The sequence below is a fragment of the Loxodonta africana genome, chromosome 6, assembly GCF_030014295.1.
Source record: "Loxodonta africana isolate mLoxAfr1 chromosome 6, mLoxAfr1.hap2, whole genome shotgun sequence".
In the NCBI taxonomy this organism is placed as follows: domain Eukaryota; kingdom Metazoa; phylum Chordata; class Mammalia; order Proboscidea; family Elephantidae; genus Loxodonta; species Loxodonta africana.
Window position 1 is genome coordinate 43,347,491 of NC_087347.1, and position 12,903 is coordinate 43,360,393.

Sequence of the window (12,903 nt, forward strand, 5' to 3'; positions counted from 1 at the left end):
CTGCTTAAAATTATTGGGTAAAAAAATAAATCCAAGATGAAATTTAAAAATTCCTAGAATCAAATGAGAACAGAAGCACAACATACCAAAACCTTTGGGACAGAGCAAAAGCAGTGCTCAGAAGTCAATTTAGTGATAAATGTCCATCAAAAAGGAAAAAAGGCCAAAAATCAAAACAGTAACCCTACAACTTGATTAGGAAGAGAGCAGCAAAAGAAGCCCACTGTTGCCAGAAGAAATGAAATAATAAAAATCAGAGCAGAAATAAATGAAACAGAATGGAAAAACAATAGAATCAATAAGATGAAAAGCTGGTTTTTTGAAAGGATTAATAAAATTAACAAACCACTAGCCAAACTGACAAAAGAAAAACAGGAGAAGATGCAAAAAACCCAAATAAGAAATGAGATGGGTGACATTACAACAAAACCAGCTGAAATAAAAAGGATCATAAAAGAATCCTACAAAAAATTGTACTCCAACAAATATGAAAACCTTAGAGGAGATGGACCAATTTCTAGAAACACACCACTGACCTAAACACACACAAATAGAGGTAGAAAATTTGAACAGACCCCTAACAAAAGAAGAAATTGAAAGGGGTGTTTTAAAAAAAGCCCTGGTCCAGGTGGCTTCACTAGAGTATTTTATCAAACATTCAGAGAAGAACTGACACCAATTCTACTCAGAATATTCCAGAACACAGAAAAGGAAGGAATACTATTCTATTCTATTCTACTAAGCCAGCATAACCCTAATTCTATTAAGCCAGCATAACCCTAACACCAAACCCATTCTATTAAGCCAAACCCATTTTATTAAGCCAGCATAACCCTAATATCAAAGCCAGGCAAAGACATCACTAAAAAAGAAAACTACAGACCAATATCTTCATGAATATAAATGCAAAAATTCCCAACAAAATTCTAGCCAATAGAAAACTACAGCATATCAAAAAAAAAAAAAAAAAAAAATGCATTAAGACCAAGTGGGATTCATACCAGGCATGCAAGGTTGATCCAACATTAGAAAATCAATCAATGTAATCCAACACATAAATAAAACAAAGAAAAAGAATCACATGATCATATCAACCAAAGCAGAAAAAGCATTTGATGAAGTCAAACATTCATTCCGAACAAAAACTCTCAGAAAAATAGGAAGAGAAGAGAAATTCCTCAACGTAACAAAGGAAACGTATACAAAACCAACAGCCAATATTATCCTCAATGAGAAATCTGAAAGCAATCCCCCTGAGAACGGGAACCAGACAAGGATGCCCTTTATCACCACTTTTATTCAACATTGTATTGGAAGTCCTTGCAAGAGCAATAAGACAAGAAATAAAGGGCATCCACATTGGTAAGGAAGAAGTAAGACTATCCCTATTCACAGATGATATGATTCGATACATAGAAAATTCTAAGGACTGTACAAGGAAGCTATTGGATCATATGGTACTTCTATTTCTAGCTTTTTGAGGAAGCACCATACAGTTTTTCATAGTGCTTGTACCATTCTGCATTCCCACCAGCAGCGTTTAAGAGTTCCAATCTCCCCACTCCTTGCCAACATTTGTTATTTTCTTTTTTAACTAGTGCCAGTAATGTTGGGGTGAGATGATATCTCATGGTAGTTTTAATTTGCATCTAATTGCTAATCATCATCAGCATTTTTTTCATATGTTTATTAACATCCTGCCTGAATGTCTTCTTTGGTGAAGTGTCTGTTCATTTCCTTTGCCCATTTTTAAAACTGGATTATTTGTCTTTTTTTTGCTGTGGTGTTAATTTGTTTTTGGAACTAAATTAAAATGTTTAAAAATAAATAGGCTTTTGTGCACTTCGCAACCTTTATATCAGTAAAATTTGTACATAAAGAAGAGTATGTTTTACCTTCTATTAACAGATGAATGTGCCATAAAACATGCAACGTGTTAGAGTTTACCCTGTTTTTCACTGATCAATTGCTATAACTAGCCATTAATAAATATACACACACATACCTGTCCTTTCTTCCCTCCCTTTAGACACAAACAATGTACTAGTATATAGCTCAGATAGTAAGTTCTGAGAAATTTCCCACATGTAATCATCTAAGCAGATATCACAGGACATCAACCTACAAACAAAATCCACTCAGTCATTTCTAATGGGAAATTCAACAACGATTATTGGTGATGGTTGCACAGCATGATTAATATAAACAATATCACTAAATTATACATTTGAGAAATGTTGAATTGGCAAGTGTGTTTACACAGGCAGTCCTCGGGTTATGAACAAGATCCATTCCTAAGTCTGTTTTTAAGTTGAATTTGTAGATTAAGTGGGAACATGTACATGTGTTGTTAGCATCAGCTGGTCAAACGTTTGTCTTAGTATATAATATATTTTTTACCTTTCTATGCTTATAAAACACTTAAAAAACACTTCTAAACCACATTATGTTTTCATGAGTATCACAAAGCAGTGCATGCATTACTACAAACCAATGTATATATTTCACTAAACTTTTTAATATAATATGCTTTATGACAGGCCAGTCTTAAGGATAATTGTCCATAAGTCAGACGTTAGTAACCCAGAGACTGCCAGTATAAATAAAAATATATTGTAAAAAAACAATAAAAAAAATTAAAACAACAGCAGCAACAAAGAGATTTCTAAAAATTTCAATTTCTTTTTGAGCCAATCAGCCATTTCTCTGCACTTAGGTAAATCCTGCAGATGACACAACCTTCTTTGCTAAAAGCGAAGAGGACTTGAAGCACTTACTGATGAAGATCAAAGACTACAGCCTTCAGTATGGATTACACCTCAACATAAAGAAAACAAAAATCCTCACAACTGGACCAATAAGTAACATCACAATAAACAGAGAAAACATTGAAGTTGCCAGGAATTTCATTTTACTTGGATCCACAAATCAATGTCCATGGAAGCAACAGTCAAGAAATCAAACAATGCATTGCACTGGGCAAAAAAAAAAAAAAAACCAAACCCACTGCCATTGAGTTGATTCCGACTCACAGTGACCCTATAGGACAGAGTTGAACTGCCCTATAGTTTCCAAGGAGCGTCTCGTGGATTTGAACTGCTGACCTCTTGGTTAGCAGCCCTAGCACTTAACCACTACACCACCAGGGTTTCCTGCATTGGGCAAATCTGCTGCAAAGGGCCTCTTTAAAATCTTAGACAGCAAAGATATCACTGATGACTAAGGAGTGCCTGACCCAAGCCTCGGTCTTTTAAATCACTTCATATGCATGCGAAAGCTGTTGTTGTTGTTAGGTGCCATCCTCCAGTCAGTTCTGACTCATAGCGACCCTATGGACAACAGAACAAAACACTGCCCGGTTCTGAGCTATCCTTACAATCGTTGTTATGCTTGAGCCCAAGGTTGCAGCCACGGTATCAGTAATCCACCCTGTGGAGGGTCTTCCTCTTTTCCACTGCCATGTACTTTGCCAAGCATGATGTCCTTCTCCAGAGACTGATACCTCCTGACAACATGTCCGAAGTATGTAAGACGCAGTCTCGCCATCCTTGCTTCTAAGGAGCATTCTGGTTGTACTTCTTCCAAGACAGATTTATTCCTTCTTCTGGCAGTCCGTGGTATATTCAATATTCTTCACCAACACCACAATTCAAAGGTGTCAACTCTTCTTCGGTCTTCCTTATTCATTGTCCAGCTTTCACATGCATATGATGCGATTGAAAATACCATGGGCTTGGGTCAGGCGCACCTTAGTCTTCAGGGTGACATCTTTGCTCTTCAACACTTTAAAGATGTCTTTTGCAGCAGATTTACCCAATGCAATGCGTCTTTTGATTTCTTGACTGCTGCTTCCATGGCTGTTGATTGTGGATCCAAGTAAAATGAAATCCTTGACAACTTCAATTTTTCCACCATTTATCATGACGTTGCTCATCGGTCCAGTTGTGAGGATTTTTGTTTTCTTTATGTTACGGTGAAATCCGTACTGAAGGCTATGGTCTTTGATCTTCATTAGTAAGCGCTTCAAGTCCTCTTCACTTTCACCAAGCAAGGTTGTGTCATTTGCATAATGCAGCTTGTTAATTAGTGTTCCTCCAATCCTGATGCCCCGTTCTTCTTCATATTGTCCAGCTTCTCGGGTTATTTGCTCAGCATACAGATTGAATAGGTATGGTGAAAGAATACAACCCTGACACACACCTTTCCTGACTTTAAACCGTGCAGTATCCCCTTGTTCTGTCCGAACAACTGCCTCTTGATCTATGTAAAGGTTCCTCACGAGCACAATTAAGTCTTCTGGAATTCCCATTCTTCCCAATGTTATCCATAATTTGTTATGATCCACACAGTCGAATGCCTTTGCACAGTCAATAAAACACAGGTAAACATCCTTCTGGTATTCTCCGCTTTCAGCCAGGATCCATCTGACATCGGCAATGATATCCCTGGTTCCACGTCCTCTTCTGAAAGTGGCCTGAATTTCTGGCAGTTCCCTGTCAATATACTGCTGCAGCCATTTTTGAATGATCTTCAGCAAAATTTTGCTTGCGTATGATATTAATAATATTGTTCTATAATTTCCACATTCGGTTGGATCACCTTTTTTGGGAATAGGCATAAATATGGATCTCTTCCAGTCAGTTGCCCAGGAGGCTGTCTTCCATATTTCTTGGCATAGACAAGTGAGCACCTCCAGCGCTGCATCTGTTTGTTGAAACATCTCAATTGATATTCCATCAATTCCTGGAGCCTTGTTTTCGCCAATGCTTTCTGAGCAGCTTGGACTTCTTCCTTCAGTGTCATCGGTTCCTGACCATATGCTACCTCTTGAAATGGTTGAATGTGAAAGCTAGACAATGAAAAAAGGAAGACCAAAGAAGAACTGATGCATCTGAATTGTGGTGTTGGCAAAGAATACTAATATACCACAACTGCCAAAAGAATGAACAAATCTGTCTTAGAAGTACAGCCAGAATGTTCATTAGAAGTGAAGGTGGAGAGACTTTTTCTTCCTTACTTTGGACGTGGTAAAGTGGAGGGTCAGTGAAAAAGAGGAAGGCCTTCAACAAGACGGACTCAAACAGTGGCTGCAACACTGGGCTCAAACATACCAGGACCAAGCAACATTTGTTCTGTTACACACAGAGTCGTTATGACTCAGAACCTAACAATGGAAACAGTCAAATCCCACCTGCCAATGAGTACATCAAAGAACCCAACTTAATAAATGTCCATTTGGACCAACTTATTTTTCTTTAGAACTCATGGAAAGATCTAAGCCAGCATTTTCAAATTAAGTATAAAAATCATATTATTAAAAATGCAGAATCCACGTGCTACTTCCATATTTACTGATTCATTAGGCTTGGGATGGGGCCTGGAGATCTGCAGTTTTAACTTATACCCTAGGTGATTATGATGCAAAGGAGTTCATGGAACAAGTCTGGAGAAATACTGGCTAAAACTCTCAGCCAGCAGCAGTCAAAATTTATATATAGACATGGTGAAAAAACTGAAATCAGCATTTGCTAAAACAGAGTTTTCAATTACTGTCACATAAGCAGATAGGAGACTGACAGCTGGTGTTTCCTAGTAGAGAAGTTGAAAGGATTCAAAAACAATGCTCTTTGTATGGCAAGATTATTCAAAATTCAGGTTAAAGGAAATACAGACAGGAGGAGCCACATAAGAAGAACAAAAGGATGCCATATTTTAAATTATTCTGAGACGTTCACGATAGAGGAAGAAGGCAAATTGTGTGAATTGGAGAAGGCTGGACAATCTCCACATTGTCTCTTAGGTTTCACATTCAGAAAAGGCCAGAAGGGGAGCTTTTGGACTTGCAGCCATAGTGACACTGGAGGGTCCAGATTAAGTACTATCATCATATCCCAAATGTTTATCACCTAGTTTGCTCAGGCTCATACCTATCTCAAATACTGAGGGTCAGGACTAAGTACTATCATCATATCCCAAATAATGTTTATCACCTAATTTGCTCAGGTTCATACCTATCTCAGATCCTGTAGCCACTACTTGTAAAGCGGTAAGACATAACCACTGAAAACACAAGGCTGCATACTTTCTGAGTGAATTACAAGCTTAAAATGGGAGTGGCTGATTATTAGTACCAGCTAACAGAAGCACATATGTTCAGAAGATCACATACCAACGGCACCAGTTAGTATTAGTCTCAAATTTTGCTTCTTATGTTATCTTCATCAAAGTAGTATTATTGTACAAAGTAATCTGGTTCCTGAACTGGCAGATTAAAAAAATATATATATACTTTATCTTTAAAGAAACCAGAAACCAAAAGTAGACAAAAACTGAAGAAGATTTGATCCTTGAAATAAGGGAGAGAGATCTGTGGTCCTCCTTGAATAAACTACAAAATTCAATGTGTGAACTTGACTGGATACAGGCTCAAAAAAAATAGCCATAAAGATACTTTGGGGTCAAATGAGGAAATTTGAATATCAACTAGATATTAGTTAATATTAAACATTACTGTTAATTTTCTTAGGTATCATAATGGTACTGTGGTTATGCAAGAATACTGAGGAATTTCTGGTTAAAGTACTTGGCTGCTAACCGAAAGGCTGGAGGTTCAAGTCCACCCAGAGACGTCTCAGAAGAAAAGTGCTTGCAATTTACTTCTGAATCAGCCAGTGAAAACTCTACAGAGCACAGCTCTACTCTGATACACATGGGGTCACCATAAATTGGAGTCAACAGCAACTTGTTAGGAGTACTGTGGTTATTTTTGGGAAATGAATATTAAAATGTATTCAGGGTTTAAGTGTTAGGATGTCTGCAACTTATTTTCAAACAGTTCAGCAAAAACAAACACCACTACACACAGGCAAAGGAAGACAAAATTTTAACAACTGTAGAATCTGGGAGTGAATATATGGGTGATCACTGTACTATTCTTTCAGCTTATCTGAAAACTGTAATACAAGTTGAGGGGGGCAGCATACTTACGAGCATTCCTCAAAGACTTTGACCCTTTCACAACCCTCAGGAGGTTCCCTTTTGAACATGTAACTGTTGTTAGGTTTTGGTGAAGTTGCATATTTGGGCAAAGGAGAATTGTTCCCATTTTCTGAAAGAAATGACACATTGGATTATTAAGAAATACTACTACATAAATATATAATCATACCGTATTGCACTGTTCCTGGCCTCCTTCCACACCATGAACTATTTGAGGGTAGAAACAGTGTTTTATTCATCTCTATCACCCCAATACCTAACACAAATCCTAATTTAGAAAAAGGAGCTAATTCATGTTTATTAAGTAAATACATAAATAAAGGATTTTTATTTCTTCAGTTCCAATTACCATAGTCTACACCTGTATCACTTAATCCTGTACTATTGAGTACTCATCTAATTGGCTGCTTTATTTCTATTCTGCACATAGCACGCAGACTCAAACACCACTTCCATTTTTCCCAGTACAAGTCTCTGAAATAGTCTGCTCTTGGTGTGCTCTTCAGAATATTTCAATTTGGCTTCTCTGTTCCTCTGCTCATAATCTCTGCTCTGGATAGCCATAGACATATGCATACTGTAGAGCGAAAAATTCCCTTTACCTAAAATGTTCTTCTCTGTTTACTTTCCAAAACATTCTTCAAAGTCCAACTCAAAATTTTTTAAATCTTTCCAACCAATTTAACCCTATTAGAGAAAATATTTCCTTACTCTGATATTCCTGTCCAATGGGATGTCCTCAGTTTATACTACATAAACTTAGAATTCTTGATATATTACATGTAGCTGTTCTAAATTTTTCAGCCTGACTGTGTCAGCTAAGCTACAAATTTCTTGATAGCAGTAGCACCACGGTCCTGTTTACTTAAAACGGAAATCCATAGAAGCCAACAAACCACCAGTCTCCTAAAATCAAATACAGCAGAGCACAACACTTAGGGAGTTCCTATATGTTACTCATGTAAAAACAGAAATAAGGGGGCAGATTTTAACAGCTCTGTTTTATCTGACCTAGCCCAAAACAAAAAAAGTCCAAATAACAACAGTTTATAACGGTCCATAGTTTGAAGATACTTCTTCGGTGAATTTTATGCCCTCTGCACTTGCTATAGTCTCACTGCTTTAGGTGATTCGTGGTAATGGTCAATCATAGCAATGAAATGTTTCAGGACATTCAATACACTGCATGTAGGTTCTAAATAAATGACTAACGAACTGAGCTGTAGAATTTACACATAAATTTTCATATTATCGCTCTCAAGTATACACGGTAACTAGAATAAAAAAAAATAAGGCTAGTAAAATACCATCCTGATATAGACACACCCAAAAGTTTTTAAAGATGTGAATATTTTTAATCAATATACAAACTGCTTATATCTCCAGGCTATATTTTTAACTTGCATAGTTTAATAGTACAAATAGCTGTCTCCAACTTTTTACTCTAGACTTACCTTGAATACTCACTTTGCATTGAGATAAATCAGTTTAATTCTTGTTAAATTATAACAAACATAAAACCAAAAAGACACTAACTTGAAGGCTTTACATTCAATTAAGAAGTATTAAGGTAGTAAAGACTGATGACTAGTGAGGTGACAGAGAACAAAGCATTTTTCAGACAAACGTTCATCTTATTTATACCAAAAAGAATATTTCTTTCACTATAAAGAACTTGTATTAACAAGTGCTAAAAAAAAAGTCCATAAACTACTCAACCAGACCATTGCCTGATCATCACAATAAAACCTACTGTTTTGGGCTCCAATTTTTTAAATCTATGTTTTCGACACATCGCAAAGCAAATACTTTAGTAGCCTCAAGTGTATGTGTTCTGCAAGAAAATGACTAGGAAGAATGATAAAATGGGTAGTATTCACCGTCATCTAGCCACGAATTCCTCCAGCATTGTACCTTTATCCCTAGGATCAACAAGCAGGTCATCAGCTGAACAAGGACTCTCCTCGCTACCTTCGTTGGAGATGGTGAGGAATGACGTGGGGGACACAGACTGAGAGCGGCTGCTGTTGTTGCTCCCCCTGTCTGCTCCACCAGGTGTCTGCGTGTCGATGCTGCGTGTGCTGCTACTTCTCTGCGCAAGTGGGGGAGGTGCACGATGGCCATCGGGAATATCCTGTGGCTGTTAAAAGAGTTTAAAAAATATATGTATATTTATCATTGATTTCGAAATTCACCCAGAAGTGCACCCAATGTCAACCTTTCCCTGTAGTCTCAGGGACTCACGAATCCTAAGTCCCCTCTTACTTATCAGGCGATCGAGAGAAGAGCTTTTGTGCTGCTCCATTAGTGACATTCTTGTCTATTTTGACACCCCCACTGGACGCTGAGCAGCCTGGGGTAGGACACTGTCTTCTCAAGACCTAGCGTGTAGGAGGTGGCCAATGTCTGTTGAACGAATGAACTGACTGAATTATTTATCATGTACTTAATGTTATTTTTAAAATTATAGAGGAAGGCCATGTGAAAGCAGAGAAATCTAGGTGTGATGCTAGGTTCCACATTAGGGGAAAAGTTTCCATTGTGTGAACTAGTGATACTTAATGACAGGCCCTTGATACTTTTTCTTCCTGTCTACTTCCCCAGAAGAGTTTTTCAAAGAAGCCTTCCTAAATGAAGGAAAGGTTAATCACAGCAATGCTAATTACAGAGGAGGAAATCAAGGAGACACGCATGTAATGTGTGTCTCATTTAGCAGAGGAACCGAGTTCTCTGTAGACTCTTGGTTCATTCACCTTCATTACATCAGGGAAAGTTTCCCTACTATGTAGTTTGGGAAGAAGAGATGTGGGGACCTATATTTTCTCTAAGCTAAATCAACCTTTTATTTTAAGAGAGGAGGATTACAGTCATCATGAAATATGACTTCAAATTCAAGTCCTCTTTTATTAAAGAATGGAGGCTTAGATAAATATACTCTGTGACATGGTTTTAAAATCTAAACAGGAATTTTTCTCACTGTGGCTTACATATGAACCATTCTTACGTGCAGTCTAGTTGGTAGAAAGGGTAAGCAGAAGATGGTTTCTAACTGCCCTTCATGATGGTAACATAGCCTACCATGCCAACCAGAGTATCTGACAAACAATAAACATGTAGAATCATGTAACCCCCACTCACCCAAAAATTAGTAAGCTGAACTTGTATTATGTGAAGTTACAGCAAATGAGAAGTATATCATCACCTGTCTAGTGATTTTTAAATACATACAAACATAAAATTTCTGTTTAAGAATTCAAATTTAAGTCAGAGCAGTTGCCTCTATGAGGTGAAAAGAAATGAAAACTTTTCATTCACTTGCCAATGTCAAAGTTTTTCAAAAGAGATAAATTTTCATTCCCTCTCAACGAGAAGAAGCCTAAGTAAATATGGAAAACAAAACTGTGAATATTTTAATAGTTACAAGAGTTCATGGGTAAAACTTATTTTAAGATACAAAAATACTTACTATAAGTTGCTCTTCCTTTTCCCCAGTCTCTTTAATTATTATTTCAATCTCCTGATTTAGTCCTTCCACACTATTCCGGAACCGGGAGCCTGTTGATTTGGTGATGGGAATGACTGGAATAAGTGCACTCTTTGGAACAGGAGCCTTAAAAAAAAAGAGATGAGGGGAGAAGAAAGGTTGAACGTTACCTTTTTCTCTCTAGATTGAAGTATACTTCCAGTTGACATGAGTAACTCACAAATAAGTCAAAGTTTAAAGGCTTCACAAAAAGTGTGAGTTACAAAGTTTGCTCCACAGTACATACAAAATATAATTTAAAGCCAAAATCCCAATGATCAGAGTAGAATTTCAAAAGTTTATTCACCTCTGTGAGGGACTGGAAAGGGAGTAAGGACAAAGGAAAATACTAAAAGAATGTCAATCACAAAAATTATTTTATGATCATAACTGGTTAAGATTTCAGAACATAACTTAGAAGTCCCCAGGGCCACAATTATCTCTATTCCAGGAAAGAAACAAAAAAAGTTATAAAAAAGAAAAATATTTTGCTTGGGAAAAATTACTTCCAAAGTATATATACATATAGCAACAAGACTGCAGAAATGAAAATAACTTCCATGTGAAAGTTAATTGTTCATACTTTCATTGTAATGGCTTTAATTAAGTTCTGTTTAGGAAAGGAAGTGATACAATTCATTTTCCTTCTTTTTCCAAACCCTATGACTTTTTTTTCCCCTTAATTTAAAATCTTTTCTCTGGTACAATAGCACTTTTGAAAACGAATGACTGATTATATATCTGAATAATACTTGGTTTCCTGATAAGATGCTCAAAATAGAACATGAAACAAACATTAAAGATACATCTGCCAAAATTCATAACAATAGTGTGCAGGAAGATTATCTTGTGTATTTTCCTGTTGTCTGGAAAAGATATGACTAACCCTTCCCTCGTTTGGGGAGGTTTCTTTGAAACAGCTCTCTTTCTGGGGAAGCGGGACAAGGAGAGAAAACTAGCAGAACCTCTAGTCAAACATCATTACTTTCATTCAATGGGTAGGAGCAATAACCTTGTCCTCTAATACAGAACCTCGTGTTAAACCTGCATTTCTGCTTTTACTGCTGTTCACATTTATAATAAAAAAAAAAAAATTAAGCATAATATAACAAAATTCTGTGAAAACACAAGTCGATGAGAAATATGAGGCAAGGGGAAGCTTCAATCTGGAGTGCTGAGGCCGTGCTTCTTCACTGCTCAGTTATGGTTGGGCACTCGAGTCTCAGTTTTCTCATACGGAATATGGGAGCAATACAACTTACCTCAAGTAGAAGTTGTTAGAAAGAAATGAAAGGACATCTGGCACGCTGCCTAACCCATATTGTCTTAGTTATCTAGTGTTGCTATAACAGAAATACCACAAGTGGATGGCTTTAACAAAGAGAAATGTGTTTTCTCACAGTTTAGGAGGCTAGTAGTTCAAATTCAGGGCACCAGCTCCAGGGAAGGCTATCTCTGTCAGCTCTGGAGAAAGGTCTTTGTCATCAATCTTCCCCTGGTCTAGGAGCTTCTCCACCCAGGAACCCCAGGTCCAAAGAACATGCTGTGCTCCTGGCACTGCTATGAGGTTTCCGTCTCTCTGCTCACTTTTCTTTTTTACATCTCAAAAGAGACTGACTTAAAGACACAACCTAATGTTGTAGATTGAGTCCTGTCTTATTAATGTAGCTACCTCTAATCATGCCTCGTTAATATCATAGAGGTAGATTTACAACACATAGGAAAATCACATCAGATGACAAAATGGTGGACAATCACACAATGCTGGGAATCACGGCGTAGCCCAGTTGACAGATATTTTGGGGGGATACAATTCAATCCATGACAGTTATCTACTGCTGCTATACCAGAAATACCACAAGTGGATGGTTTTAAGAAACAGAAATTTATGTTCTTGCAATTTAGGAGACCAGAAGTCTAAATTCAGGGTGCCAGATCTAGGTGAAGGCTTTCTCTGTCAGCTCTGAAGGTCCTTGTCTTTTCTGAGCTTTTGCTCCTGGGCAATCTTCCTGTGGTTTGGCATGTCTCTTCCCTCGTCTCTTCTAGCTCACTCACTTGTTTAATCTCTTTTATATCTCAGAAAAGGCTGACTCAAGATAAACCCTGTACTAACCCTGCTTCATTAGCATAAAAAGACAACCCATTCCCAAATGAGATTATAACCACAGGTGCAGAGATAAGGATTTACATTTTTGGAGGTGTAAAAATGGCACGCCAGGGGCTTCGGAGCTCCTTGTCTAACTTCACAAGGGATAAAAACCACAACCAAACCCGTTGCCGTCAAGTCGATTCCAACTCACAGTGATCTATAGGACAAAGCAGAACTGCCCCACAGAGTTTCCAAGGAGCGCTTGGTGGATTTGAACTGCCGACCTTTTGGT

At 37.5% G+C, this 12,903-nt stretch overlaps 1 protein-coding gene across 1 annotated transcript in view; it reads right to left on the reverse strand.

Annotated features, from left to right (window-relative positions):
- The window catches only part of FAM117B (family with sequence similarity 117 member B), a 94,497-nt gene that overhangs the window by 14,132 nt on the left and 67,462 nt on the right, over positions 1–12,903 (reverse strand). The window contains exons 5-7 of the mRNA XM_064286797.1: positions 10,466–10,609; positions 8,914–9,139; positions 6,988–7,108 (exon numbers count right to left, since the gene is read on the reverse strand). Coding sequence (XP_064142867.1) covers positions 6,988–7,108; positions 8,914–9,139; positions 10,466–10,609 — 491 coding nt within the window. The remainder of the gene's footprint in view (positions 1–6,987; positions 7,109–8,913; positions 9,140–10,465; positions 10,610–12,903) is intronic.